Source organism: Sciurus carolinensis, chromosome 17 (assembly GCF_902686445.1).
Source record: "Sciurus carolinensis chromosome 17, mSciCar1.2, whole genome shotgun sequence".
Lineage (NCBI taxonomy): Eukaryota > Metazoa > Chordata > Mammalia > Rodentia > Sciuridae > Sciurus > Sciurus carolinensis.
This window is the reverse complement of record NC_062229.1, coordinates 15650385-15677436: the sequence shown is the minus strand read 5'-3', so window position 1 is coordinate 15677436 and position 27052 is coordinate 15650385. Positions and strand designations below refer to the sequence as shown.

Sequence of the window (27052 nt, the reverse complement as noted above, 5' to 3'; positions counted from 1 at the left end):
ATGGTAATAAAAATAAAGACAGCAACAGATGGCGAACTCCAGGAAAGATTCCCTGGGCCAGGCGGAGTCCAAAGCAAGAAGAGGCCACTCAGGTAGAGAAAGAGGGAAGACGCTGCAGGGCCTGCTGAAGAGATGTCCTTAGAGATGTCCTGGAGCCCAGTGCCTGAGTGTGGCCCTGGGCACAACCCCCAGAGGCCAGGCAAACAGGCACAGGGCGGGCGGCCGCCGGCCTGATGGGGACGGCGGGCCTCGCCTCAGCCATGCGGCAGACGCCCCACAGGCCCACCCGTGTCCTGCGTGGGGCAAGCAGAGCTGGGGCCGCGTGAGCTAGCTGCCGGCCCCAGGAGAGGGGGCTGAGGTCAGGGGCAGCCAGAGCTAGGTGAGGAGCCAGGCGCTGGGGCCTCGTCCCGACGTTCCCTGAGCACGTCCTGAGTGCCAGGCCCAGGTGAGGCGCTGGGAAGGGAGCCGACCCCGCCCCTGCGGACGTCCCTGCTCCGGCCTTCAGAGGGGGCCAGGGATGCGTAGCCTGGAGGGGAGCAGCCTGGGCAGCCTGGCGGCCCTGGACTTCAGAGGCCGGGGTGACTCCAGTGCTGGTGAGGGCGGGTCAGGGCTGGGTGGCGGGCGTCCATGGGGAGGGGACACTGATGTGTGAGGACCCCCAGACCACTGGACTAATGCTGGTTTTGCTTTGCAGCTGAGCACAGTCTAACCGTGCCCCTTCCTCCCCCAGGTGCCGCCCGCCCATGGAGGGCCGCGGGCAGGCGGACTTCTGGGCTCCTGGGCCCCGGGTGGGCTGGGCAGAGAGGCGGAGCCTGGGGCCTGCCCCCAGGGGAGTGTGGGAGCGTGTCTGCCCCCACCCAGTGTCCTCCCAATCTGTGTCCCCCACCCTGATTCTCTGCCTCTGTCTTCCCCACCTGGCTCTCTGAGGCCCGGAGGCATCTGTCTGTCCGCCTCTCTGTCGTCTGTCTGGCTCTGCCGCCCTCTCTCTGTGTGTCTTCCAGCTGTGAGGGTTTGGGGGACGCAGCTGGACAGGGCGAGGCCTGCACAGGGGAGGAGTTCAGCCTGCCCTCTTGGCTGGGAGGGGTGCCCAGGCCCCCGGAGACACTGAACCCCTGGTCCTAGCAGGAGGGCAGCAGGCGGGGTGGGAGGGGAGCCTCCTGGTTCCTCCACTCCCCACTCCCTGGTGCCCCCCAACCAAGCCCACCTCCCAGCTGGGACTCCCCCTGCCTGCCGTCTGCACCTAGGTGCCCGCTAGGGTGCTGTCCTCCTGCCTGCCTACACCTGCCCTGTGTCTCTCTGTCTCTTCCCGCCCTTGTGTCCTCCCTGTCCCCTCTGACTGTCTCCCAGCACCCTCTTGCCCCACTCTGCCCCAGAGGAAAGGATTGGGGGGCGGGGGTCGCACTGATGCTACTGAGGGGCTGGGGAAGCAGGAGCAAGGAAGGAAAGGAAAAGGGGGCGTGTGGCCAGAAAAGAAACAAAAGCAATTTAATCTCTTTTTTTTTTTTTCTCTTTTTTCTTGCACATTTTTTTTTCAATTTGTTTTCTCTCTCTCTTCCGATGCTTAAAGTAGAAGTGGAGCAGAAAGGTAAACGCACTGTTGCCAATGCTAACCCCTAACTCACACTTTGTTCCACCCCGCCATACTCATGTGACCCGCCCCGCCCAGCCCTGTCTTCTCCCCGCCCCGCCCCAGGGGGTCCTCCCGGTGGGGCCGGCCCTGGCCATCTCCACCCTCCAGATACCGCGGAAGCTCCTCTCTGAGCTCGGGCAGGATTCTCTCTCTGCCTCCCTCTCTCCTTCGTCTGTCCCTGTCCCTCCTTCCTGGTCCCCAGCCTATGCTGGGGACCCGGCCTCTCTCACTTCTTTTGCCTCCTTCAGGAGAAGTGTAAGCATCCAGGGCGGGTGGGGGCGAGGGACTCCCTTCCCCAGCCCCCCGCGGGCACGGGTGACTCTCCCTCTCTCCTTCTCTTCTCTCTCTCTCTCCCCCCTCCCTCTCCCGGGCACCTTCTGCCACCTGCTTCTGGTTCAGGGGGGCGGGCTGGAGGGGACCCCTTGTTTTCCTCCTCTTTCTTGGGCTCTCGGTGGCTTGAGATCTTCCGGTTGGCGTTTCAAGGCCCAGAGCTGTTGTGGAGCATGGAGCACCAGTCCTCCGCCCCCACCCCACCCGGCCAGCCGGGCCAGTCCTGGGGAGGGCTGTCAGCCGTCCCCAGCGCCGGGAGGGGGCAGCCTGCCATAAACGGGCGGGGCGGGGGCGGGCCTCCTGGGGAGGGAGTGGGGCGGGCGTGTTCTGTTTCTCTCACACTTGCAAAGCTGCAGTCAGGGTTTCTTCTGGGCTGTTGTGGTCCGAGGACCAGGGAGGGGGCGGGGTGGGCACAGCCGTGCACCGGGGACTTCCACAGGCACCGTAATTTCTCGCAGAGAGCTCCACGTGGCGGGGCTGTCTGTTACCGGGCAGGGGAGCTGCAGCTGAAGGGCTTCCCGGGCGGCCTGTTGGGGACAACCATTTCCTCCCCAGGAACTTTCTGGAAATTGACAGTTCTAAGGTGGATGGCAGGGGATAGGGATGAGAGGGGCTTTCAGGATCCCTTTGGCCTTGAAATTACGGTGGTCTGTGGAGCATCCCCTGTGAGGGAGGTGGGGTCCCTCCGAGCTGCTCCCCTCCCCATCCCAGCCTCCCCCTCAGCCGGGCTGCCCCTGCACTCTGCTCGCTCTCTCCTGGAGTCTCGTCCTAGGCTCCAGCCACTCTTCTTGCAGGCCCCTGGTTTGGAACCGCAGCACCGGATCTCTCCTCTGCCGGGTGGCTGGGATGGGGAGGGGAGAGGAGGTGTTGGGAGCTTGGTGCTGGGAGGGGTCCTTGCTGTCCAAGGCCCCAGGCAGACCCTCCCTCATCTCCCGTTCCCCGGGATGGCCTCTAACTGCGTTTTTCCTCCCCAACACCCTCTGACCGCTCAGGCTCTGAGACCTCCCACTCCCACCAACCCCTTCACACACAAACACGGGCCGGTCGCCACACACCTGGCAGGAGGGCTGGCAAAGGGGAGACCCTGGGGCACAGAGGAAAAGGGTGAAGGCCAGGTGTGCTGGACACAGGGTGCAGGTCAGCCTGAAGGACATCAGGAATAGGGAGGTGGCTGGGCCCCAGAGCCCAAGCCAGGATTGGTCTGGCTTCTGCAGGCTCTGTGCCCCAGACTCCACTCCTACACAAAGGGATGTGCTCCTGGCTGCTTGGTGCCTGGGGACTCTGGAGCCAGGCTGTCCCCACGCTGTGAAGGGAGGGCTGCGCGGGCCCCACTCTTGCTGAAGAGCAAGACGGGAGGTGGAGGCTAAGGAGCAGCTCCTGCCCAAGCCCCTCTGGTCACTGGGGTTGTCCCACAAGCTGGTGCCAAGTCCCAGCCCTCCCTGTCCCCCTTGGGGCCAGCCGCTTTGGTGACAGGCCAAGCAGGAGCAGAGAATTCACTGCAGACCCCATCCCAGCCCTGAGCCCTGACCTGCCTCCCCTGTGGTGCTAGCAGGGGAGAGGCAGCCGCCGGCCCTCCTGGAGGAGGGGCCCTGCTGGACGGGGAGGAGGAGGAGGAGGGGGCTTGGCCTCACTGACCCACTGGATCAGTAAGGGATAGGCTAGCGCAGGTGGTGCTGGGCTGTGAGGGGCAGGGCGGGCAGGCCAGCGGTGGCCAACGAGATGCAGTTGAGGTTTTCCTCTTTTCAGGGAATGGGGGGGTGGGGCGGGGCCCCCCACCTTTCTGACACCAGCGCTGCCTTGGTCCCTCCTCCCGAGCCGGGGATGGTCGCAGGTAAATCGGGGTCCGGGGCAGGGGAGGTGGTGGGGCTGGGGGGGCGGGCTGGGTCTTTATCCTAGCACCTGGTTCCCTCCCTTGCCCCCTCCAAGCTGGACCTGGGACTGTCCCCCCGAAGGGACCCTCAGTCGGGCCTGGGCCTTGGAGTGAATTCTCTGCTCACCCCCTCTCTCCTCCGCCAGCACTAACCCTTTCTTCCCAGGTGGTCTCCGGCGAGCCTCCCTCGGAGCCAGGACTTCACGGAGCCCCCTGTCTCTCTTCCCTCCGTGCAGCTCTCCTACCCCTCCCCTCCCCACTCTCCCGGGAGTCCCGTCACTCCATGTCCCCACCCACTCCCACACCCTGTGCACCAGTGTCAGTGTCTGCTGCTGAGCCCACTCCCATGAGAGACCCTGCCGGCTGGGGGCAGGGCTGGGCCCCCTGGGGAGGGCCGCACTCCTCCTAGCCTAGCCTGGGAACTGCCTGACTTCCCGGTACGGGTGGGGGGCGGGGGGGCACGAGATGCCTCAGGAGCCCCAGGACAGTTGGCACCCCATGCCTCCCCCACCCTGGAATGGGGGACGCTCCTGGCACCCACGGTGGTTATGCAAACATCCGTCTACCTTGCAGTTTTTGCAGGAGGAAGAAAGTGTAAAACGAAATAGTCTGTCCTGGTGTGGTTGGTGAAGGATGGGACCCTGGACACCAGTTCTTCCATAGGGGCAGAGAGGAGGGAGAATGGCCAGGGGCTGATCCCTGGATCCTCAAGGCCACGAGCCACTGCAATAGGGAGAACCCCCTCCCCTTCAATCACACCAGAACCAGCTCTGGGAGGGGTCTTGCCAACCCCCTCACCCCCAGCCTGTGGGGTCTCTAGCAGCCAGGGAAGGGAAGAGGGCACTGCCTCCCTGCACTAATCCTGCTCTTGATGGCCTCCAGGGTGACAGCTCCAGGGACAGGGGCAGCTGGGCAGGGCAGGGGTCCCAGCCCAGAAATCCCCTTCCCATCACCAGCCCTACCAAGCAACCATGACTGCAGCAGCAGGAGGGGACAGCCTGGGCCCCAGCCATGTGACCAACTTGCCTCTCTCTCCTCTCTCCCCTCTCGCCTCTGCTCCTCTCCATCTCGCCCCCACCTGCCCGACCCAGTCTTCGTGTGCCCAGGGACCCTGCAGAAGGTGCTGGAGCCCACCTCTACGCACGAGTCAGAGCACCAGTCAGGCGCGTGGTGCAAGGACCCTCTGCAGGCCGGTGACCGCATCTATGTCATGCCCTGGATCCCCTACCGCACGGACACACTGACGGAGTACGCCTCCTGGGAGGACTATGTAGCCGCGCGCCACACCACCACCTACCGGCTGCCCAACCGCGTGGATGGCACGGGCTTCGTGGTCTACGACGGGGCCGTCTTCTACAACAAGGAGCGCACACGCAACATCGTCAAGTACGACCTGCGGACGCGCATCAAGAGTGGGGAGACGGTCATCAACACCGCCAACTACCACGACACCTCGCCCTACCGCTGGGGGGGCAAGACGGACATCGACCTGGCCGTGGACGAGAACGGGCTGTGGGTCATCTACGCCACCGAGGGCAACAACGGGCGGCTGGTGGTGAGCCAGCTCAACCCCTACACGCTGCGCTTCGAGGGCACGTGGGAGACGGGCTACGACAAGCGCTCGGCATCCAACGCCTTCATGGTGTGTGGCGTCCTCTACGTGCTGCGCTCCGTGTACGTGGACGACGACAGCGAGGCCGCTGGCAACCGCGTGGACTACGCCTTCAACACCAACGCCAACCGTGAGGAGCCGGTCAGCCTCGCCTTCCCCAACCCCTACCAGTTCGTGTCCTCTGTCGACTACAACCCTCGTGACAACCAGCTCTACGTCTGGAACAACTACTTTGTGGTGCGCTACAGCCTGGAGTTTGGGCCACCGGACCCCAGTGCTGGTGAGGATGGCTCGCTCCCAGGCCAAAAGCCTGCTTCGGTGCCTCCCCCACCATCTTGGTCCCAGGACGGGGGCGCTGCACTCTTGCGGGTCTGGAGGTGGCTCAAGTGTGAGCCATGGAGATGGAACAAAGCACTTCCTTGTTAACGTATCTGGTGTGCGCAGGAGAGGACACAGTGATGGTCGCCCCACTTTACAGCCGAGGAAGCTGAGGCACTGGGTGGTTAGGTAGCTGATTGGAGGGTTTGAACCCAGGATTCTGGGCTCCCGACCACTGAACTGCACTGCCGATGCCAGGGAGCTTGGGCACATTTAGTCCACCCAACATCCATAGAGCAGGACAGAGCTGAGCTGCTGATGTTAAACAGGGTGGGCGGGGTCATTTGCAGCCTCATTCACGCCCCCAGCTGTCCTGCACCAGCTCTGAGCAGCCCTGTGGCTCCAGGGAGCCTTACCTAATCCAGTGTCCTGTGCAAAAGCAGGGATTCGGGCCCCCAGAGGGAAAGGGGTGTCACTAGGTAACGGAGACCAGAGTCAACTGGAACATGGATGGGGGTCGGCTGTGTTCAGCAGCCTCGGGAGAGCCCCTAGTCCCCCTACTCCCACACCCGGCTCAGGACTCTGGGCTTCTAACCACTGAGCTGCACTGCCTCAGACCTCAGCATGCACAAGTGCACTTTTATTTCCTTTTGATACTTTATATGGTCCCATGAACATAGCGGACCTCTGTGAGCCAGAGGCTGGGGAAGATGGGCTCCCAGACCATGTGGGGCAAGACATCTTCCCACCTTATTAGGTGAAGAAGGTGTAGGATGGCCAGGGACCTGTGCTTGGGGCCTGAGTGTGGGGTGACCCTGTGTTGTGTCCCCTCTGCCTTCCAGGCCCAGCCACCTCCCCGCCCCTCAGCACCACCACAGCAGCTCGGCCCACCCCCCTTACCAGCACGGCCTCGCCAGCAGCCACCACCCCGCTCCGCCGGGCACCCCTCACCACACACCCAGTGGGTGCCATTAACCAGCTGGGACCAGACCTGCCTCCAGCCACAGCCCCAGCCCCCAGTACCCGGCGACCCCCAGCGCCCAATCTGCACGTGTCCCCCGAGCTCTTCTGCGAACCCCGAGAGGTACGGCGCGTCCAGTGGCCGGCTACCCAGCAGGGCATGCTGGTGGAGAGGCCTTGCCCCAAGGGGACTCGAGGTGAGTGCAGGGGCAGCGGCCACCTGCTCAGGCTGGCCGGGGAGGAAGGGGACACGCACTCCCACAGCGCGGAATGGGCGCCCTTACCTGCCCTTCCTCGGAGTGTGGCTCTCAGGGCAGGACTCGGTGCGACCTGTGTACAGCAGGGTCCCCAGTGCCCTGCAGCTCTCAGGCGCCTGGCTGCATCTGCAGACGTGCAGGGAGTGGCGTGAGGAGACCTGGCCAGGCCTCGTCTTGGGACTGAGTGGGGGATGGAGTAGGCTTTGCTGGAATATTCTAACTGGTGGGCCAGAACAGAAGAGCCGCTAAGGAGAAGAGGGGGGGACTCACGTCACCTTAGTGACGCCTGTTCACCGTCTGGCCTGCTTCACATCTGGTTTCCCTGCCCCTGCCTCCCTGTGCCCCTTGTCTCCTCCTTTTCCCGTCTCTGGCCCATCTTCCTCTCCTTCCTGTCTGTCCCTATAGGAATCGCCTCATTCCAGTGTTTACCAGCCCTGGGGCTCTGGAACCCCCGGGGTCCTGACCTCAGCAACTGCACCTCCCCCTGGGTCAACCAGGTGGCCCAGAAGGTACCGGCACCCGTTGCCCCTCAAAGGCAGGCACATTTACTCGGACCTGGGTCCTGGACAGCTGGGTCCGGGGCCCAGCAGGGGTAGTGGAAGCCACTGGGGAGACAGGGGATGGCAGCTCTGGAAGCAGGCCTGGGAGGCTCCCGCCCAGGCCTTCAGATGGGAGGGGATGTAGGGTGTGGGACAGCTCCGGACAGACCTGGGGCCCCTCTTCCTCCCCACCTCATGCAGATTAAGAGTGGAGAAAATGCAGCCAACATTGCCAGCGAGCTGGCCCGCCACACCCGGGGCTCCATCTATGCAGGGGACGTCTCCTCCTCTGTGAAGCTGATGGAACAGCTGCTGGACATCCTGGATGCCCAGCTGCAGGCTCTGCGGCCCATCGAGCGAGAGTCGGCGGGCAAGAACTATAACAAGGTGGGGCCCCGCACAGGGCCGCGGGCCACGCCCAGGGGCTCCCGAAGCGGCTGGCCTGGTACCTCTGAGTAGGGCTGCTGCCCCCACAGGGGCCCTGGGTCTCATTCCTGCTCTGCCCTGGATGGTCCTGGGGCGTTGGGGTCCCAGAGGAATGTCTCTTGCTGAGGCCCAGCCCCAGGTTGGCGGGAGAAACGAGTGAGCCGCCAGGGGCCCAGAGGGAGGGGCTGGGGCGTGGTGCCGGAGCTGGCCTGACCCCCTCCCTCCCTCCCTAGATGCACAAGCGAGAGAGAACCTGCAAGGACTACATCAAGGTGAGACGCACGGGGCTCGCGCCGCACTGAGGACCACAGGCTTGCTGAAGGGGAAGGGGTGCGCGTTGAGCAGTGACTCAGTGCCGTGCTCCTGCCCCCGCAGGCTGTGGTGGAGACAGTGGACAACCTGCTCCGGCCAGAGGCACTCGAGTCCTGGAAGGATATGAATGCCACAGAGCAGGTGCACACGGCCACCATGCTCCTGGACGTCCTGGAGGAGGGTGCCTTCCTGCTGGCGGACAACGTCAGGGAGCCTGCCCGCTTCCTGGCTGCCAAGCAGAATGTGGGTGAGTGTCACTGCCACCCCAAGGGCTAGCTCTGGTGTGAGTCTTGAGTCCTGGGGCCTGCCCAGCCCAGAGGCCACAGGAAGATGCTGGTCTCCCTGGCCCTCGACCACGGGCCTCCTGGTACAGCCTGAGCCTGCCTGGGGACAGACCCTAACAGTGTGTACTGTCACCCCCACCCCACAGTCCTGGAGGTCACTGTCCTGAACACAGAGGGCCAGGTACAGGAGCTGGTGTTCCCCCAGGAGTACCCCAGCGAGAACTCCATCCAGCTGTCCGCTAACACCATCAAGCAGAACAGCCGCAACGGTCAGTGTCCCCGACTGGGGTTCAGGTGGAGATACAGCGTGTACCCCTCAGCCCTCCAGCCCCACATTAGTCTCTGCTCAATTTATGAAGGGTGATGGTTTGGAACGTCTATTCGGTATACAATTTCAGGGACTCTGTGGGTCCCTCAAAGCCCTGTGGAGCTCTGGGTTGGCAGAGCTGCCTCCTGGGCCGTAGCCCAACTGGTCCTCAGAGAGGCATGTGCCACTAGAGACTGAGGTTCAAAGAGGACAGGGACTTGCCCCAGGTCACACGGGGAGTAAGAGTGGGTCAGAGAACCGGGCCTGTGTGACCTGGCCACCAAGCTGCTGTCCATACTGCCTGTAGCTGATCAGGGGTTTCATGGAAAGGGCTCCCTGAAGCCCCCTGCCTGGGCCAGAGCCTGCCTTCAGCGCTCCCAGTGGCCAGCATGCTGAGGGCTGTGGAGCCAGCAGCACCAGGAAGCCAGGAGCCCAGACGGGGTTGCCGGCTGAGAACTGCCATCACTGTGAATCCCCCTGCGCCTGTGTTCCCAGGGGTGGTCAAGGTTGTCTTCATCCTCTACAACAACCTGGGCCTCTTCCTCTCCACGGAGAATGCCACGGTGAAGCTGGCGGGTGAAGCCGGCACCGGTGGCCCGGGGGGCGCCTCCCTGGTGGTGAACTCCCAGGTCATCGCGGCGTCCATCAACAAGGAGTCCAGCCGCGTCTTCCTCATGGACCCGGTCATCTTCACCGTGGCCCACCTAGAGGTAGGCCAAGGCATGCCCCTCCCTCCCTCCACGGGGCTCCCAGCAGCCTCTTGTTCCTGGACTGCATATCCCTCCTACTGTGTCCCCCACCCCAGGAACAAGCTGCAGCCTCTCCTCGGGGCACCTCCCTCAGACCACTATCTCAGCAGTGTGGACCATTTGTCCTCAGATCTGACTGTCATCCAGGGTCCCAAGTCCTAGGCATTTCTTTCATCCTTGTCACTATCCCGGGGGTGGTGTGGGGACTGGAACGGGATTCTGCAGTCCTGACCCCTGGCCACCACCACGCGACAGGCCAAGAACCACTTCAATGCTAACTGCTCCTTCTGGAACTACTCGGAGCGTTCCATGCTGGGCTACTGGTCGACCCAGGGCTGCCGCCTGGTGGAGTCCAACAAGACCCATACCACGTGTGCCTGCAGCCACCTCACCAACTTTGCTGTGCTCATGGCTCACCGAGAGATCGTAAGCTGGCTGGCGCTCTGCTCCTCGGGCGGGCTGCTTGCCGCTGGCCCAGCTTTGCATGGCACCCTAGAGAGCGCGCGACATGGGCAATGCGGGGGAAGGCCAGCCTCGTGGGCGTGGGGGGCCACCAGTCTTGCCTGGGGCATGAGGCGAAGCATCTGGTTCTCTCTGGTCATGGTCCCACCTTCTCCCAAGACACTCTGGAGAAGCAAGTTGGTGTCACCTTTGTCATCTCTGCACAAGCCTTCCAGAGCACGAGGAAGTGAGCGTGCCTCCTGCAGAGGGGTGGGGCCCGCAAGGTGGCTGGGCGGACAGCACCGGAGGTCCTTGTGGCCCACAACCTTGCCTGGGACCTTGCCCACAGCTGCACCTGGCTGAGCCCCGCGTTTGCCTAGCGGCGTGCAAAGCCAGAGGCCCTGAGCATGCCCTCGCCCCTGTCCCCCAGTACCAGGGCCGCATCAACGAGCTGCTGCTGTCGGTCATCACTTGGGTGGGCATCGTGATCTCCCTGGTCTGCCTAGCCATCTGCATCTCCACCTTCTGCTTCCTGCGGGGCCTGCAGACCGACCGCAACACCATCCACAAGAACCTGTGCATCAACCTGTTCCTGGCCGAGCTGCTCTTCCTGGTCGGGATAGACAAGACTCAGTATGAGGTGGGCTGGGGCCCGGGCCAGGGGGCGGGCGCGCTGCCGGCACCCCCTCACCGTGCGCTCCCCACAGATCGCCTGCCCCATCTTCGCTGGCCTGCTGCACTACTTCTTCCTGGCGGCCTTCTCCTGGCTGTGCCTGGAGGGCGTGCACCTCTACCTGCTGCTGGTGGAGGTGTTCGAGAGCGAGTATTCCCGCACCAAGTACTACTACCTGGGTGGCTACTGCTTCCCAGCCCTGGTGGTGGGCATTGCCGCGGCCATCGACTACCGCAGCTATGGCACCGAGAAGGCGTGAGTGTCCACTGTCATTCCCTGGGTTTTCTCCTGCCGGCTCTGTTCCGCGGCACCTCTGGGCTGGGACTCATGGGCCACTGGCCTCGCTCCTGATGCTGGAGGCTGCAGCCAGCAGGGTCTGCCTCCCAGGGTCAGGAGGGAAGTGCCTCTTGAATTCTCTCTACTCTGGTCTCATTTCCTTGACAGCTGCTGGCTGCGAGTGGACAATTATTTCATCTGGAGCTTCATCGGGCCTGTCTCCTTTGTCATCGTGGTAAGTTGGAAGGTCACGCTGCAAGCCCTGGGTCTCCTTCCTTCATCCAGGCTAGCCTTGACCCCATTGCCCTACCCACTCCCTGAGAGGCGCTGGTTTGAAATCCATGTCGGAATTGAGCAGTCGGCCAAGAGCACAAGGCAGGCTGTGGTCCTGTCCTCTCAGCGCTGACGCCCGTCAGCCAACTGCAGTGCAGCAAACACTTTGGGGCTCTCCCAGCAGAAGGCCCTGAAAAGGGGGGTCAAGCTGAGGCTCCAGCAGGCCTCAGCCCTAGGGAGGGGGGAGGAACTCTCAGCCAGCCCCTCCCTTTGCGCTGCCCCCAGGTGAACCTGGTGTTCCTCATGGTGACCCTGCACAAGATGATCCGAAGCTCCTCTGTGCTCAAGCCCGACTCCAGTCGCCTAGACAACATTAAGTGAGTCTCTCCTCACACCCTGCCCCTGGGACCCCACCATGAGCCTCACCGCTCCCTGGGTTTCCTGAAACGTGATTTTAAATATCACAATGGATGGATTCACTTTGTACCGACCTAATGGTACGAGAAAGCACACTGATGGCGCTTCCCACCCTGGCCGCCAGGGGCATAAGGGCCAAGGTGAGGTCAGGTTCACTTAAAAGCAACCTAAAGGAAATTGGGAGTGGGGGTAGCTCAGTAGAGCGTTTGCCTGACATGCAGAAGTCCTGGGTTCCATCCCAGTACTGAAAAAAATAGAAAGAAGAACAGGCTGTGAAATGTAGTGTAAGTGGTTTGGAAATATGGCAAAAATGATTGCCAGCCAGGGCTGACAAGTTTGCAGAACTCTGACTTAGACCCAGCGCTTCCCCATCAGGCCGAGGCTGGGTCAGAACGTAGCCAAGCAGGCCCCATCCTGAGACCTCTTCAGCCCAAGGTGGGCAGACAGTGCCCAGGCCCATCCAAAAGCCCCCTGCACCATATGGGGCATCAGGGCTCTGGGGGAGGCCGGGGCTGAGGCTGTCTCTCCTGCCGGGTACTTTGACCTCTCTGTCCCCCGCACCCCCAGATCCTGGGCCCTGGGGGCCATCGCGCTGCTCTTCCTGTTGGGTCTTACCTGGGCTTTTGGCCTCCTGTTCATCAACAAGGAGTCAGTGGTCATGGCCTATCTCTTCACCACCTTCAACGCCTTCCAGGGGGTCTTCATCTTTGTCTTTCACTGCGCCTTACAGAAAAAGGTGAGGTTGGGGCAGAGGCCCGGGTGGAGCCTCCCTCAAAGACATTGCCTGTCTCATGAGAGGGAGGCGAGGGTCAGGGGACTCAGGCGCCCCTTTGAGCCTCCAGTGTGTACCACAGGTACAGCAGCTTAGGAACAAGAAAGCAGAGCAGACCCGGGGACAGCACGGTCCACTAGTATGGGTCATGAATAGGCCTGGGTAAGGGAGACAGCTGGGCACCTCCCTGATTCCTACTTTGATAGTTCTAGAAGGAACTGCGAATTCTGTGGTGACAGAAAGGTCCCTTTTTAAATAAATGTGTTAAAATCTGGAACTTAAAAAAACATACGTGGAAGAGAGAACAGTAGCAGGGGAATTTGAAGACGGGAGTGCAGGCGGCACACGTAAGACCAAAGCTGAGGACGTTGAGCTGAGGCGACTTCGACTTCATCCTCAAGGCCGTAGGAGATGTGCGCAGGGGTTGCTGGACTGTGGGGGATGGTGAGGTCGCTGGGGACCACAGAATCCCAGTGCAAGGGAGGTTGACCCTACCCCTGCTCCGCTCAAAGCCATCCTGTGGGCTGGGGGCAGGACTTGGGGGTAGAGTCCTTGCCCAGCATGCAGGAGGCCCTGGGTTCCACCCCCAGCCACTGAAACAAGCAAAAGGTCCTGTCTGATGGCTGGCCCAGCCAATCAAACTGGTGCCCTTGCATAGCAAGGTCCTTGCAGGGACCCCAAGGCCCATACGTTGGACCTGGCCCCTTTTGGCTCCCCTCCCCTCTGGTCTCACTCACCTCTTATCTGGTCACCTAGATAAGACCCTCCTCAGGACGTGGCCCTGTACCTCCCTTGGCCTGATGTCCTTCCCCAGGTATCTGCAGGGCTGCTACCTTATTTCTTGGCCAGAACATCTCACTCTTGATGAGGCCTCCCTGATCTGTTTTCACACACACACTGATACACGCCCCTTCCCAGCTTCAGATCTCTCCGTAGCACCTGACCTGTCAGACACCCTACGTGGCGTGCACAGGCCTCCGAGTATCCCTGGGTTCCGCATCTGCAGATGTGACCAACTGCCCATTGAAAATACTCGAGAAAGGGGCTGGGGTTGTGGCTCAGTTGTGGAGCGCTGGCTAGCACAGTGAGGCGCTGGGTTTGATTCTCGGCACCACATAAAAATAAATGAATAAAATAAAGGTCCATCAACATCTGAAAAATTTTTAAAAATTTCAAAAAATACTCGAGAAAAAGAAATTGTGTATTTACTAAACATGTACAAACTTTTTTTGTCATTAATTCCTAAACAATACAGTATAACAGCTATTTATGTGGCATTCACATGTGTCCAGTATTATAAGTACTCTAGAGAAGAATTAAAATATATGGGAGAGGGCTCGCCTAACCTGCCTGAGGACCCGGGTTCAATCCCCAGTCCTGCCAAAAATATATTTTACATACATATATATACGCATATATGTATACATACATATATATGTATGTGTATATACGTATAGGAGGATTGCATAGAGTCTATGCAAATACTATGCCATTTTATAGAAGGGATTTAAGTATCTGCTGAGTTTGGTGTCTAAGGAGGGTCCTGGAACCAATCCTCCAAAGATACCAAGGAACAACTGGCATTTATATTTTTATCTACATTCTGTCTCTGTCTACTAAAATACAAGCACTGAGAGGTAGGGATTTGTTTCCACTGTGTGCTGTACTTCTCCTAGGGCTTCCCAGGATGCTCATTAAAGATCTGCTGAGCTTGTGAATGAGAAATGGTTAGTGGAAGTGGAGAAAAGAAAGTAGAAGAGAGTGAGAGAAAGTGTGAGCGGTTGGCTTTTGGGGACAGATGACAGCAAGTTTTCTGTGGTCTGCCAGGCACTGGGACAGGGATCATACCCTGTGGGAGCTCAGTCTCTGGACTCCCAGGGCAGCCTGTGGGTAGCTGGTCACAAGGAATGTTGGCATCTCCTGCCAGCTGACTGTCCCCTCACCCCCAGGTGCACAAGGAGTACAGCAAGTGCCTGCGTCACTCCTACTGCTGCATCCGCTCCCCACCGGGGGGGACGCACGGCTCCCTTAAGACCTCAGCCATGCGAAGCAACACCCGCTACTACACAGGGACCCAGGTACTGGGAAGGGCAGGGCAGGCCACCAAGCAGGGCTCCCTGGGACTGAACCCAGCAGGCAGGGAAGTGCTCAGCCTGGACTTCGATGGTGCTCATCTGGAAAGCAGTCTCAGAATGAAGCTGGAGGGCGGGTGGCCCTAGGACCCCCTCATGTCTGGGCTGTTTTCAGAGCCGAATTCGGAGGATGTGGAATGACACCGTGCGGAAACAGACGGAGTCCTCCTTCATGGCAGGCGACATCAACAGCACTCCCACCCTGAACCGAGGTGAGAAGGCAGCCTTCTGCCCACTCCTGTCCCTCAAAGGCTCCTGGCCTGATGTCTCGGGCTGCCGTGTGACCTCTGAACTCTTGGACAGGTACCATGGGGAACCACCTGCTGACCAACCCTGTGCTGCAGCCCCGTGGGGGCACCAGTCCCTACAACACGCTCATCGCAGAGTCGGTGGGCTTCAACCCCTCCTCGCCCCCCGTCTTCAACTCCCCAGGTGAGCGCACTGGGAAGAGGCAGCAGCCCAGGAGGGAGGCCCGTGGGATTTGGCCCAACGCGGTCTCCCCTGAACTTGGGCTTGACTCTGCGTGCTCACCTCACCCTGGCCTTCTCTCCTTCTCTCTCCGGGTCGGCACCTGCAGGGAGCTACCGGGAACCCAGTGAGTATGCCTGTTTCCTGGTAACTTCCAAAGCGGGGAGAGGAACAATTAGTGGCCTTCCCAGATGGTGTCCTTAGAGACGAGGAGAGCTCACAGTGCCCTACCCACCCAGCACCCAGGTGGATGTGGTCACTGAGTTTGGACCCAGGTGATGAGGGTCTGAGCACAGGAAATGGGTCCAATTAACCAGGCCCTCCAGCTGGGAGGGGACCCCCAACCTACTGCTGGGGTGTTGTCCCTGTAGCAGGTGAGGAAGAGAGGGAGCGTAAAACCAAAGTCCCCAAGGGACGGGGTGAGCCAGGGAAGAGCCATCCAGCCGAGCTCCTCCCCCCTGGGGACGGCACCCTTCTCCCTGCCGAAGCCACCGGGCCGCTCTCCTCCTGACTCGCCCCTTCTGCCCTGCAGAGCATCCCCTGGGAGGCCGGGAAGCCTGCGGCATGGACACCCTGCCCCTTAACGGCAACTTCAACAACAGTTACTCCTTGCGAAGTGGGGATTTCCCTCCAGGCGACGGGGGCCCAGAGCCACCCCGAGGCCGGAACCTGGCCGATGCTGCCGCCTTTGAGAAGATGATCATCTCGGAGCTGGTGCACAACAACCTGCGGGGGAGCAGCAGCGGGGCCAAGGGCCCTCCGCCACCCGAGCCCCCTGTGCCACCCGTACCAGGGGGTGGTGGCGAGGAAGAGGCCGGCGGGCCCGGGGGTGCTGACCGGGCGGAGATTGAACTTCTCTATAAGGCCCTGGAGGAGCCGCTGCTGCTGCCCCGGGCCCAGTCGGTGCTGTACCAGAGTGATCTGGACGAGTCGGAGAGCTGCACAGCAGAGGACGGCGCCACCAGCCGGCCCCTCTCCTCCCCTCCAGGCCGGGACTCCCTCTATGCCAGCGGGGCCAACCTGCGGGACTCGCCCTCCTACCCGGACAGCAGCCCCGAGGGACCCAGTGAGGCCCTGCCCCCACCCCCACCCGCACCTCCCGGCCCCCCAGAAATCTACTACACCTCGCGCCCACCGGCCCTGGTGGCCCGGAACCCCCTGCAGGGCTACTACCAGGTGCGGAGGCCTAGTCACGAGGGCTACCTGGCAGCCCCAGGCCTCGAGGGGCCAGGGCCTGATGGGGATGGGCAGATGCAGCTGGTCACTAGTCTCTGAGGGGACCTCATGGACCAGGGGCTGGTGGCCCAGACCAGGGAAGGAACCCTGGGCGGGGCTCTGGTGGGAGAGGGAGATTGATGGAGGCAGTGGCTGGTGGGCCACTCTCTCCAGGCGCCCCTCGGCCACGGGCCCTACAGTCCCCTCCGGGGGCTCTGATGTGGGGGCCCAAGGTGCCGGGTTCACAGACAGGGTTTCCCACCAGCCACACGCACCAGCTCTATTTGGGGGAAGTGCAGAGAGGAGGAGCCCAGAGTCCCCCAGGGGAGTGAGGAGGGAGAAATTAGCAGGGTGCAGCCCACTTCTTGACTCCTCCCTCCCCTACTCCTCCTGTCCCCTGGAGGGAGTGAGGGACTTGGTTTCCTTGGGTATGGAGGGGCAGCTTTTGAGGTTGCCAAAGGCCCCACTGGATCCAGCCTGACAGCTGCTCTTCTCTGGCTGCACCAGAAGGGAGCAGTGGGGCAGAAGGACAGACAGGTTCCTCCTGCAGGGTGGTTTCCTGCTCCCTGGATGCGGGCCTCTGGCCCAGGGGAAAACCCCCGGCCGAGGAGATGGGCAGTGGTCGCTGGTGGTTTAAAGGCTGAACTTTCTCCGAAGCTCCTTTCCCCCTTGCTGTTTGTCCCTGCCTCCCAAGCAAGCCTGCCCCCTCAGCCCTCCAAGAGTGCACCCAATGACCCCCTCCCTTGGGGTGACTCCTGATGAAGCACAACTCCCCGCGGGGCCCCTAGCCCACAGGGGTGGCCATATTTGGGCAGTTTCCAGTCCTGTGGGCTCGGCTATCTGGGGAGCAGATTTTGGGTCTGGATCTCCCTGGGGAGTGGGTCCTGGGCTTGGATCTTTCCCTAGGGGGCCCTCTTACCCTTTCCTCTCTCCTCCTCCTCCTCCTCCTCCCCCATTGCTGTAAATATTTCAACGAAATGGAAAAGAAAAAAAAAAGACAAAAAAAAAAAAAAAAAAGAAAGAAAAAATCTCATCACTTGAAGCCACCGGGCACCTGCGGCCCAGGCCAGCCCGGACTTTCTCCGGAGCAGAGCAGCACCGCGGCCCCGGCAGCCAGGACTTCTCCGTGTATGTGTGCATCCCCAGCCGGGGTGGGCGGGCCGCCAGAGCAGCTTTTTACAATCCAGAGACAGAAAACAAAATCTAGAAGCAACAGCGAAACAAAGAACCCGTGTCCTTCCCGGCACCCGTTCCGTCACCTCCTTTCCTGCTCCGCCTGCCCTCCTGGGGCGTGTACCTCACTGCCTGCCCCAGGACCTGAGGCCTGTCTCCCCTCCCCTCCCCACTGGCCCGGGGGAGACACCCTCACACCCAAAGATGCTTTTGCCAAGATGGCTGCGCTACCCCTTTGAGTTCCTGCTTCTTGTACATTGCTTCTGGGACTCCAGGCAGGCGGGGAAGAGGAGGCTGACTTAGCATCTGAAGAGGAGGACGGGGGAAGAGCTGGGGTAGTGGAGGACAGGGTTTGAGGGGGGCGGTGTGGCTGAGGAGGGCGGGCTGGCCGTGGAGAGGCGGTCTTCTCTGGGGAGGAGGGGAGAGGTGAGAGATCACCTTCCCTTCCTGGGACCAAGCCTGGGACCAGGAGGCCCCTGTCCGAGACCTCTTCTGCAGACTCCTAGCACCTGGAAGCTCCAGGCCTGGGATGCGTCCTGAGTGCCTCCCCATCCTCCAGCCCCTCTTCTCCAGCCTGTCCGCCTGGCCTTCCCAGACCCCTACCCCAACTCTTTGGGGGTAGCGCAGCCCCATTGCCACACTAGCGCAGCCCCTCATTGCCATTTCCCCAGAGGTGGCCCCTCCACCTCTGCTCTGACCTCTCTTTTGCCCCTCCCTCTTTTCTCACAAGTGCCATGAGTTTTCAGACATCTTTGGGTCTCAGCCTGCTGCTGCCATGAACTTATTTGGGTTAAGGGGGAGAGGCTCTAGGAAGGAACTGGAGGGAAGGGGACAGGTAGGTGGCTGGAGGGACCCTTTTTGCTGCTAGAAAGCCCCCTTCCTTCTCCTGGGGAGCTGGGGCTGGCTTGTCCCCATCAATTAGGGAAGAAGGGGTCAGACCAAAGATGGTGGTTTGTCCCATGTAGGGAAACAGGTGTTGGGAGAAGGTGGGGTAGAGTTCCATCTCTGGCTTTTTGGTAAGAAGAATTAACCCATTTCACCAGAAGAACATGGGTGCGGTCTAGACAGGGAAGGAAAGACGGGCAAGTCCTGCCAGACAACTCTGAGGAGGGCATGGATGGCTCCCTGGCCTTCCTCAACTCCACTGGGCCTGGAGCTCCATTCTGGGGGTGGGGGTGGCTAGAGGTCTGTGAAGGGCTGGCCTAGGGGAGACAGAGTTGGCCCAGACCAGGCCTGAGACTGCCCCCAACACCAGTGAGGGCTGAAGTACAGGTGGGCAAGGCAGAGCTCCTGGGGGGTTGAAAAGAAGCGTAAGGAGTCCTGCTTCCTCTCCCCGACCAGCCCTCCCTGATCTCTCCAGACGCGACAATCACAGGGAGAGAGGGTAGAGCTGGGCCCTTGGTTCCCATTCCAGCTGGAATCAGTCACCAAGGTGGATTCTGAGGCCCCAGAGCCGCGTGGCAGGGCCCCCTGGTGGGGCTGGACACCACTGCAGTCCAGCGCAAAGCCACCCAGACAGCCTAGGTGTCCCCCCACCCCAACCAGACCTGGTGCCTTGACGCCCCCACCTCAGCGGGGACGGTATAGAGAAGGGTCTTGGTTTCCTCTCCTACTCCCTTCCTTGAGCTCCTGAATTCATTGCTCCTAAATCTTGTTAATTCTTTTTCTCTGGATTTTTTTCTTTTGGGTTTCCTTGCCTTCCCCTTCTCTCATGTCTCTGCCACTCCCTGTCTCTCGCTGTCTCTGTGTTCCTCTTTCTATTCTCATCCTCGATTTCTCTCTGTTCATTCGGGCCTCCTCCCCCCTCCCATGCCCCCAGTCCTTCCCTCCTCGGTCTCCTTTTCGATATGCCAAACCAATTTTGGGTCGAGTGCATTTAACGAGAACAAAACAAAAGGCTCATAACAAGAACGTTTCAGAAAAAAACAAAAAGTTTAAAAAAAATTGTTGAGTCAAAAAGTCAAACAATAAAGAAATTAAGATTTCTTGGACTGACAAGAGTGGTGTGATTCACTGGTGGGGGATGAGGAATGGGGTGCGGGGGGGACAGGTATGCACAGGGGCATCCTCCCTGGGCTCTGAGTCCCTGTACTTTAGCACTCAGAGCACCTGAGGCAGGGGTCTGGTTGTTCACGGAATCTGGCCATTCACAGAATTCTGTTTCCAGGTTTGGCTGAGTGAGCACTTCACCTGTGGTTTCCTTTGAATTCTCACAAATGCTCCAAGGTGCACTGCTATTTAGAGCTCCATCGGGCCCATCACACACCAGGTCTCTGGCCAGCCACTGCATGCTGTGCCTCAGAGAAGCCCTTCCTGGCTGGATGTCTGTCCCTAGGCTGTTAGGGCAAAGCATGGGGAAGTTACACTATGCCGAGCGCCTGTCCTGGACTCCTGCAAGCTGCTTGGCTGGTGAATTCTCAGACCGGGCAACAGTGGAATTCCATCGTGTGCGTTTCAGATTGTCCAGATATGAGACATCTGCCACTGTTCAGAAAATAATGACTGCTCAAGTGGTGAGTGGATCCTTCTCTGGGCCCCTCAGCCTTAAACACCTGAGTCCAAGATGCCTCTCTGCTCCACTCTTCCCAGCCCAGCCCCCTGCTGGTTCCTTCCCAACTCCTGACCCCCTAATGTTTTCCAGCCCAGGGTTTCGAGCCTCTGAACCTTTCTCTACTAACACTCACTTCCTGGAAAACCGCCTCCCGTCTCATGGTTTTAAATATTACCTATATCCTGGTGACTCCCAAAGGCAATCTCCAGCCTCCAAATTTATGCATATCCACCTACTTGCTCCACATCTGAGTGTCTGTTAGTTCTCAAACTTAACCTGTGCCCAACCTAGCTCCTGACCGCAGCCCCCACAAGCTGAAAACCCTGGAGCTTCCCTGAACTCGTCTTGTTTCATATCCCACATCTAATATGACAGTAACAGCAATGGTGGCTCTAATTTCTAAATAGCCAGAATTAATTAGTTCTCCCCACTTTGGTTCAAGCCTGCACTGACTCACAAGGAACACTACAACAGTCCCCTGATCAGATCCCCTTGTCCATTCTTCGGGTTTTTATCAACACGGAAACTAGTGATCTTGGTATTCTGTGGACTCTCAGAGGAAAGGCCAAGGTCAGCACAATGGCCTACAAGACCCTACAGCATCCACCCTCATTCCTATGACTCCTGACAGCTCCCTTCTACTAGAGCCTCACCGGCTACTCACCATCCTCAAACATGCAGGCACCCTCCTGCTGGCCTCAGGGACTTGGCACTAGCTGATCTCTGCGGGCTCACACCCCCTTCTCTGCCCCTATAGCCACAAGATTCCCTTCCCCTTCTTCAGAACTTGGGAAAATCATAGTTTCCCAGCAGACCTTCCCAGTCCACTCCATTTAAATTGCAACTGTCCACTCCAGAACTTTCTAACCCCTGCCTTGTTCTGTCTCCCACAATATTCCATCTAACAAGCTATTTTTTGCTTATTTATTTATTGTCTACCTCCCCAACAGAATTTAAGTTCCATGAGGACAGGGGTTCTTAGTGTGTTTTTTTTTGTTTTTTCTTCAGTATTGGTCCCAGTGCCTAAGTGTCTGGTACACAGATAATAGCAAATATGTTAAAGGAATAAGGACTGAACAGTATAAGACCCAGGATAAGCATGGCATAAGAATGATGGGGGTTGTGAATCTGTTATTCCCTCCAAAAGTCTCAGTTTCCACATGTCTCTTGCCCTGTGGTGTTGATTTTAATTCAGCAAAGCCCCAAAACATTAGTTAATGTTTCAACTGACTCAACTGAAGGAAAGCAAATCTGTTCTTACACTGGAGGATGAATTGATTCTATTGGACTTTCTGAGAGGTGTTCTGTGGACAAGTTCAGAGATTTTCTAATTTTTTTTTGGGGGGGGGCAGCATTACTGGGACCTATACCCAGGTCCTTGCAAATGCTAAGCTACACCCTCACTCCCTAAATTAAGGGAGGTTAACTTTAACTGTTTATGATTAGACCTCCTGCTTTGTTTTTGAAATCTAATCCTGCATAAAATGACATTCTATAAGTATGGTCAGTTGCACCTTTGTGACCTGTACTCTCCTCTTCACTAGATACAGTCTAAATTTGCTGTGCCTGACAATGTCAGACCCCCAGGTGGTTGTTAGTAGCACCTGTACATACCTGAGGCAACCTGCCCAGCAACATACATTTATAAAGAGATTTATCCCCCTATTTTATCATTTAATTTTCAGAAGTTATATACTATTATCGCTATTTATCACAGGAGGAAATTGAAATTGGAATACTTAAATGACACTCAAATGAGGTTAGTAGGAAGTTCAAAACGTCCTACACCCTGCAGATGCTTACACATACTGCCCAATTTAATCCTTTCAATGATCCAGTAAGGCAATGTTACACAGCCCCATTTTGAATTTTCAGAAGCTGAAGCCCAGGAAAGTTAGAGACTGTCCCCACGTTCACTCAGCTAATAAGGGACAGCTGGACCAAGGCCTCCATCTTGGTCTTCTGATCCCAGGGGCTCTTTCTGTGGCTGTTTGCATCAACTGCAATTGCCCACTGACTCACGACTGCCCACCAACCCCACAAGGCACATGATAAAGGACGCTGACAATCTGGCTCCCAAATGTCGTAAAAGATGGCATACTCAGATGATCCCGCCAACTAGCATTTAGGCTGTCCACAGTGGACAAATGAGTCAAGCCATGGGGAAGGTCTTAAAGACAAAGGATCTGCAGGGTATATTTCCCTTCTGAGATCATCAAAGGACTGAAAGCACTGGGACCTCTCAGTCCTCAAGGAAACCCATTTTCAGTGACCTTGTGGATGGGCTGCAAAGTGGGCTAAGGCTGGTCCTCCACTTCCACAACCAGCACAGGCTTAGTCCACTCCTCTTACCCCTGCCCGACAAGCATGTCATGCAAACTGGGAGTGATGCCAGGACTCTGCTGGCTGCCTCCTCCTCCACGGCAGCACTCCTCGCATCACCAGGACCCTCCTTGACTGAAACCCTCGCACTAGCTTCTCTCTCCTTTCCTGCCCAGCTGCCTGCCACTACCTTCTGCCCCCATTCGAGTGGCCCCAGCTCACACTCTGGGCCACCCACTCCTAAGACCTGATCCTAAGGACTCCCACATGAGCATGAAGACTCAGCTGCAAAGAGGTTCACTATTTTTGGTACTGGGGACTGAACCCAGGAATACTCTGCCATTGAGCTATATCCCCAGTATTTTTTTTTTCTTTTTGAGACAAGGTCTTACTAAGATACTGAGGCTGGTCTTGAACTTGTGATCTTCCTGCTTCAGCCTGGTGACTTGCTGGGATTATAGGTATGTGCCACTGCACCTAGCTAGCTGGAAATTCACTTTTAAATCAGGCTTCTAAGAGTGGAAAATGGAACAATCTGAAATTTCAACATAGAAAATGGTTACATAAATCATGTACAATCACACACACAGAATACTGTGGAGCCGTTAAAACTGATGATGCAGAACATTAAGTAGCCTGAAAAGATATTCATAATAATAATAAATATAAAAAGACAGATACAAAAGACAAGGTAAAGATCCTATTTTTGTTTTGTTTTCTTTAATAACACGTATATACAAAAGTATAGATACATATATACTGTATGTGTATAGAAGAGGATATGTATACAAATATGAATTATAAACAATATATGCAGAAAGTAAAGCTACACACAAGAATATTAACAGTCTATCTGTAGTGGGTAATTTTTACTTTCTTTCAACTCTGCACTATTTAAAAATTTTTTTTGCATTAAACATATTATTTTTGTATTATGTTGTCTGTGTGCAGGATTGGTTATGGTGTGGTAACATGTAACATAATATGGTGCCGGCACAGGAAGACATACAAGCCCATGGAATACTTATGAATAGATGGCAACTTGCTCTGTGACACAGGCAGCATTAAGAATCACCAGGGAAAGGATGGATTAGTCCAGAAGGCCTCTGGAATGGGGGTGCAGCTCAGTGGTGGAGCACTTGCTTAGCATGTGCAAAGTCCTGGGTTCCATCTCCTGCACTGCAAAAAAAAAAAAAAAAAAAAAAGTTCAGAAGGTCTCAAATTTTTGGGCCTTTGTACTTCTTTGTCCTCTTAAAAAAAAAAAAATCAATAAGGATCCTTAAGTGCTATTATTTATGAGAATTATATCTACTGATATTTACTATATTAGAGATTACAGCAAAAATTTATTTAAAGTAAATAGCCAGGCACAGTGGCATAGGCCTGTTATCACAGTGGCTTGGGAGGCTGAGGCAGGATCATGAGTTCAAAACCAGCCTCAGCAATTTAGTGAGGCCCTAAGCAACTCAGTGAGACCCTGTCTCTAAATAAAATACAAAAAGGGTCTGGGGATGTGGCACAGTGGCTATGTGCCCCTGGGTTCAATCCCCATACCAAAAAAATTAAAAAATTAAATAAATTCATTAAACATTAACAAATACCTTATTTCATGAAAAATAACAATTTTTGTTAAGTTACTGTCTGGATTAATAGAAGATAGCTGGATTCCCCCACCAGCACTGGGGATTAATCCCAGGGAAACTGCCACTGAGCTACATCCCCAGTCCGCTTTATTTTTATTTTGCAACAAGGTCTTACTAAGTTGGCCAAGCTGGCCTCAAACCTGTGATCCTCCTGCCTCAGCCTCCTGAGTCAGAGATTCTAGGCATGCAACTACTGTGTACAGCAAGACCACAGAATTCCTACTTAGGCTTCTGCAATCAATCTGTTGCAATAGGCTGTTCTGGGTTGGTTGGTTTGTTTTTTAATAACACATAGCTGGTAAAGGTCAGAACGTTTTAACAACCTTTTCAGATAACTGGGGGATATTCTGCTTTGTTACTGTACTTAACAATTGGTGTTTATTAAAGTTAGTTGCAATGTGGACTCTGAAAATGTATCAAAAACTTTTCATACTGTTACATTAAAACTCACTGTCCATCTTAGTTTTCTGGGGAAAATTGTATATATTTTCTGGGGAAAAAGTTATTACATTTCACTATACATTTTTAAATCATATTAGCTAATATCACCACTGATCTCATTAGAAAAGTATTTATTAAGCTCATGGTAGTTAGATTTCTGAATTTATAAGTTTTACTTGAAAGCTCAAATTTTATCACTGGCAATAAACAAAGTGTTGGCCTGGAAGTGACCAGCTCATTTCATTCATTTCTGAGAACATGGCCTATCAGTCATTTCACATAAAAATGATATTTCATGAAAAAAATCCACCAGTTCTGCCTCACAACTATGTAAGTGCTCTATGAGACCTTCCCATCTCACCAGGCAGAATTTCGGAAAGACCTGCTCACAGGGATAAACTTTGCCATAATTAAAATTAATTAACGGTCTTCACTTCTTCAAGGATATTCTTTTTTTTTAAATTTTTTTTAGTTGCAGATGGACGCAATACCTTTATTTTGTTTATGTAATTTCATGTGGTGCTCCACACATGCTAGGCAAGCGCTCTACCACTGAGCCACAACCCCAGCCCCAAAGACATTCTTAGGTGCAGCTGTTTTAATACTGAGTGTGTGGCAATAAGGAACACAATGGCAACTACAGCGATGGCAGTGCCTTGATTCTTCTAAGGTGCCAGCAGTTTTGCCCAGCATTACTTCTGTACTGAAAATACAAACAACGCAGCGCAAATGAAGAAGGCAAAGGATGTGTAGTAGACCCCCAAACGTTCTTGTCTCCTTTCAGGGAGTCACACGTTGAGAATCACTGAACTATCAATAAATGGAGCTGGGACAACTGGTTAACTATATGGAAAAAACTGTTACAGCCTTATCTCACATCATAAACAAAAATAAACCTCAGGTGGACATTTGGTTTTTGTTTTTAATTTTTTTAGGTATAGATGGACATAATACCTTTATTTTATTTATTTTTATGTGGTGCTAAGGATTGAATCCAGTGCCTCATACATGCTAGGCAAGCGCTCCTACCACTGAGCTACACCCCCAGCCCCCTCCAGGTGGATTTTTAAAAGCTAAATATGAAAAGTAAAACTTCCAAAAGAAAACACAGGTCATACTGACCTCAGGGGAGGCAAGACACAAAATCCACAGGCTATAAATAGATTAATTCTGATGACAATAATTCTTAAAACTCTGAACATCAAGATACCATAAGAAAGAGAAACAACATGTATCCCATTTGTTTACAATTAAAAAAAAAAAAAAAGATACCATAAGAAGGTAAAGGCAAGTTGAAGACAATTTAGAAGAAAATTGGGCAAAGACATGAAAAAGTAATTCATACAAGAAAGGCAAATGGTCACTATACATGAAAACAGTGCAGCCTCACTAGTAAACAAAGAATAATGCCAACTAAAACCACTGATTCACACCCATCAAGACAAAAATTTGACACTCTTACAGTACCAAGTGTTGATAAGGACATGAGTGATAAGAACACTATCGCTGGGAGCAAGAGCTGGTAGATTATTTTGAAAATCATAACTGCAATATCTAAGATGGGTGTGGTGGCACAACTTGTAATCCCAGGCTGAGGCAGTAGGATCATGAGTTCAAAGTCAGCCTGCACAACTTATGGAGGCCCTAAGCCACTCAGCAAGACCCTGTGTCTCTAATAAAATTATAAAAGGGCTGGGGATGTGGCTTAGAGGTTAAAGACCTCTGGGTTCAATCCCTGGTACCAAAACAAAACAAAAACAAAAGCAAATCTGGCAATATCTAGAAAGGTAAGTATTCTCATAGTCTATTATCCTGCAATTAAATTTCTAGGTATAAATCCAAGAGAAACTCTTGCACATGTACATGAAGAGATACAAACAACAATGTACAGTGCCTACAGTGTTTTGTTTTATTTTTTGGTACCAGGGATTGAACCCAGGGGCACTTAGCCACTGAATTACATCCCCAGCCTTTTTATTTTTTATTTTGAGACAGGGTCTCATTAAGTTGCTTAGGGTCTTGCTAAATTGTTGAGGCTGGCTTTGAACCTGTGATCCTCCTGCCTCAGTCTTCCGAGATGCTGGAATTACAGGTGTGTACCCCGCCAACGCCCAGCTGCACAGTTTATAACAGAAAATTGAAAACATTCTAAATTTTAACCAAGAGGTAAAGGGGATAACAAAACTTTCTGGGATCATGGAAATGTTCTCTAGCTATGCTGTCCAATAAAATAACCACTCGCCACAGATATCTGCATGTGAACAGCAACTAGTGTGACTGAGGGATTTAACTTTTCATTGTCTAATTTGAATCTAAATATTCACATGTGGCTACTTTATCAGACAGCACAGCTATGTAACAATAAAAATAAAAGAATTAGCGCTATATACATTTTTCAACATAGATAAATTTCACAAACATAACATTGAATAAAAAAAAAAAAAAAGGCAAGTTTCAACTAGAAGGGCTGGGAGTAGGAAGGAGGGTAAAGTAAGAGAAGTGACAAGGGTGAACATTTGAGGCACTCTCAGTCTCCGGGCTGTGCCAACTACAGGTTAGGTACTGCGTGGCCATGAGAATAAGCACCTCCTTAAATTTTGAGCCCCAGGTGCCTTGCTTGCCTCATCCCAGCACCAGGTGTCAGAATAAACCCCATGCCTA

At 55.6% G+C, this 27052-nt stretch overlaps 1 protein-coding gene across 9 annotated transcripts in view; it reads left to right on the top strand.

Annotated features, from left to right (window-relative positions):
* Nucleotides 1-19416, top strand: part of Adgrl1 (adhesion G protein-coupled receptor L1) — a 43059-nt gene extending 23643 nt beyond the window's left edge. For 2 of the 9 annotated variants that reach the window (XM_047530769.1, XM_047530765.1), the window contains 21 exons: nt 1571-1585; nt 3707-3791; nt 4922-5722; nt 6603-6917; nt 7383-7486; nt 7718-7903; nt 8176-8214; nt 8318-8501; nt 8685-8807; nt 9341-9555; nt 9850-10020; nt 10466-10675; nt 10743-10963; nt 11153-11219; nt 11543-11634; nt 12242-12410; nt 14396-14524; nt 14694-14790; nt 14882-15010; nt 15156-15173; nt 15579-19416. In XM_047530769.1, coding sequence (XP_047386725.1) covers nt 3710-3791; nt 4922-5722; nt 6603-6917; nt 7383-7486; nt 7718-7903; nt 8176-8214; nt 8318-8501; nt 8685-8807; nt 9341-9555; nt 9850-10020; nt 10466-10675; nt 10743-10963; nt 11153-11219; nt 11543-11634; nt 12242-12410; nt 14396-14524; nt 14694-14790; nt 14882-15010; nt 15156-15173; nt 15579-16321 — 4095 coding nt within the window. In that variant the 5' untranslated portion in view covers nt 1571-1585; nt 3707-3709 and the 3' untranslated portion in view covers nt 16322-19416. Of the gene's footprint in view, nt 1-1567; nt 1586-1639; nt 1886-3706; nt 3792-4921; nt 5723-6602; nt 6918-7382; nt 7487-7717; nt 7904-8175; nt 8215-8317; nt 8502-8684; nt 8808-9340; nt 9556-9849; nt 10021-10465; nt 10676-10742; nt 10964-11152; nt 11220-11542; nt 11635-12241; nt 12411-14395; nt 14525-14693; nt 14791-14881; nt 15011-15155; nt 15174-15578 lie in introns of those variants that run through there. The other 7 variants (XM_047530763.1, XM_047530768.1, XM_047530770.1 and 4 more) reach the window with 5 other exon arrangements.
* The last annotated feature ends 7636 nt before the right edge of the window (nt 19417-27052 follow it).